This window comes from Sinocyclocheilus grahami, unplaced genomic scaffold, assembly GCF_001515645.1.
Source record: "Sinocyclocheilus grahami isolate Dianchi unplaced genomic scaffold, SAMN03320097.WGS_v1.1 scaffold12746.1, whole genome shotgun sequence".
Classification (NCBI taxonomy): Eukaryota; Metazoa; Chordata; class Actinopteri; order Cypriniformes; family Cyprinidae; genus Sinocyclocheilus; species Sinocyclocheilus grahami.
Genome location: NW_015514584.1, coordinates 2634 through 2931, shown reverse-complemented (window position 1 = coordinate 2931; position 298 = coordinate 2634). Strand labels below are relative to the sequence as shown.

The 298-nt window shown below is 43.3% G+C and overlaps 1 protein-coding gene across 1 annotated transcript in view; it reads left to right on the top strand.

Moving 5' to 3' along the window:
• The first annotated feature begins 6 nt into the window (after positions 1–6).
• LOC107578915 (oral cancer-overexpressed protein 1-like) overlaps positions 7–298 on the top strand; it is a 2746-nt gene continuing 2454 nt past the window's right edge. Inside the window, exons 1-2 of the mRNA XM_016264818.1 lie at positions 7–21; positions 169–274. Coding sequence (XP_016120304.1) covers positions 8–21; positions 169–274 — 120 coding nt within the window. The 5' untranslated portion in view covers position 7. The remainder of the gene's footprint in view (positions 22–168; positions 275–298) is intronic.

Sequence of the window (298 nt, the reverse complement as noted above, 5' to 3'; positions counted from 1 at the left end):
CATTATCATGGCTGATGACAGGTAAAATATCGCGTAATTTATACACATAAACTTATTCGTCACATGAGCCATTTCTCTCTCAGTAAATTAGTTCAGTGTGTGTTTAGTTGAGTGACTGTTACTGTAAATGCTGTTGTAGTTAGGCTAATAAGTTCCCTGTTGTTTTAGGTTTTATGATGAAGCGTATCAGGAAGGGTTTGAGGAGGGAACTCGTCAGGGAACCATCGAGGGCAGAAACCACGGGCTGCTTCACGGAGCCAAACTCGGTGCAGAGGTGACAGACACAGACACAGACACA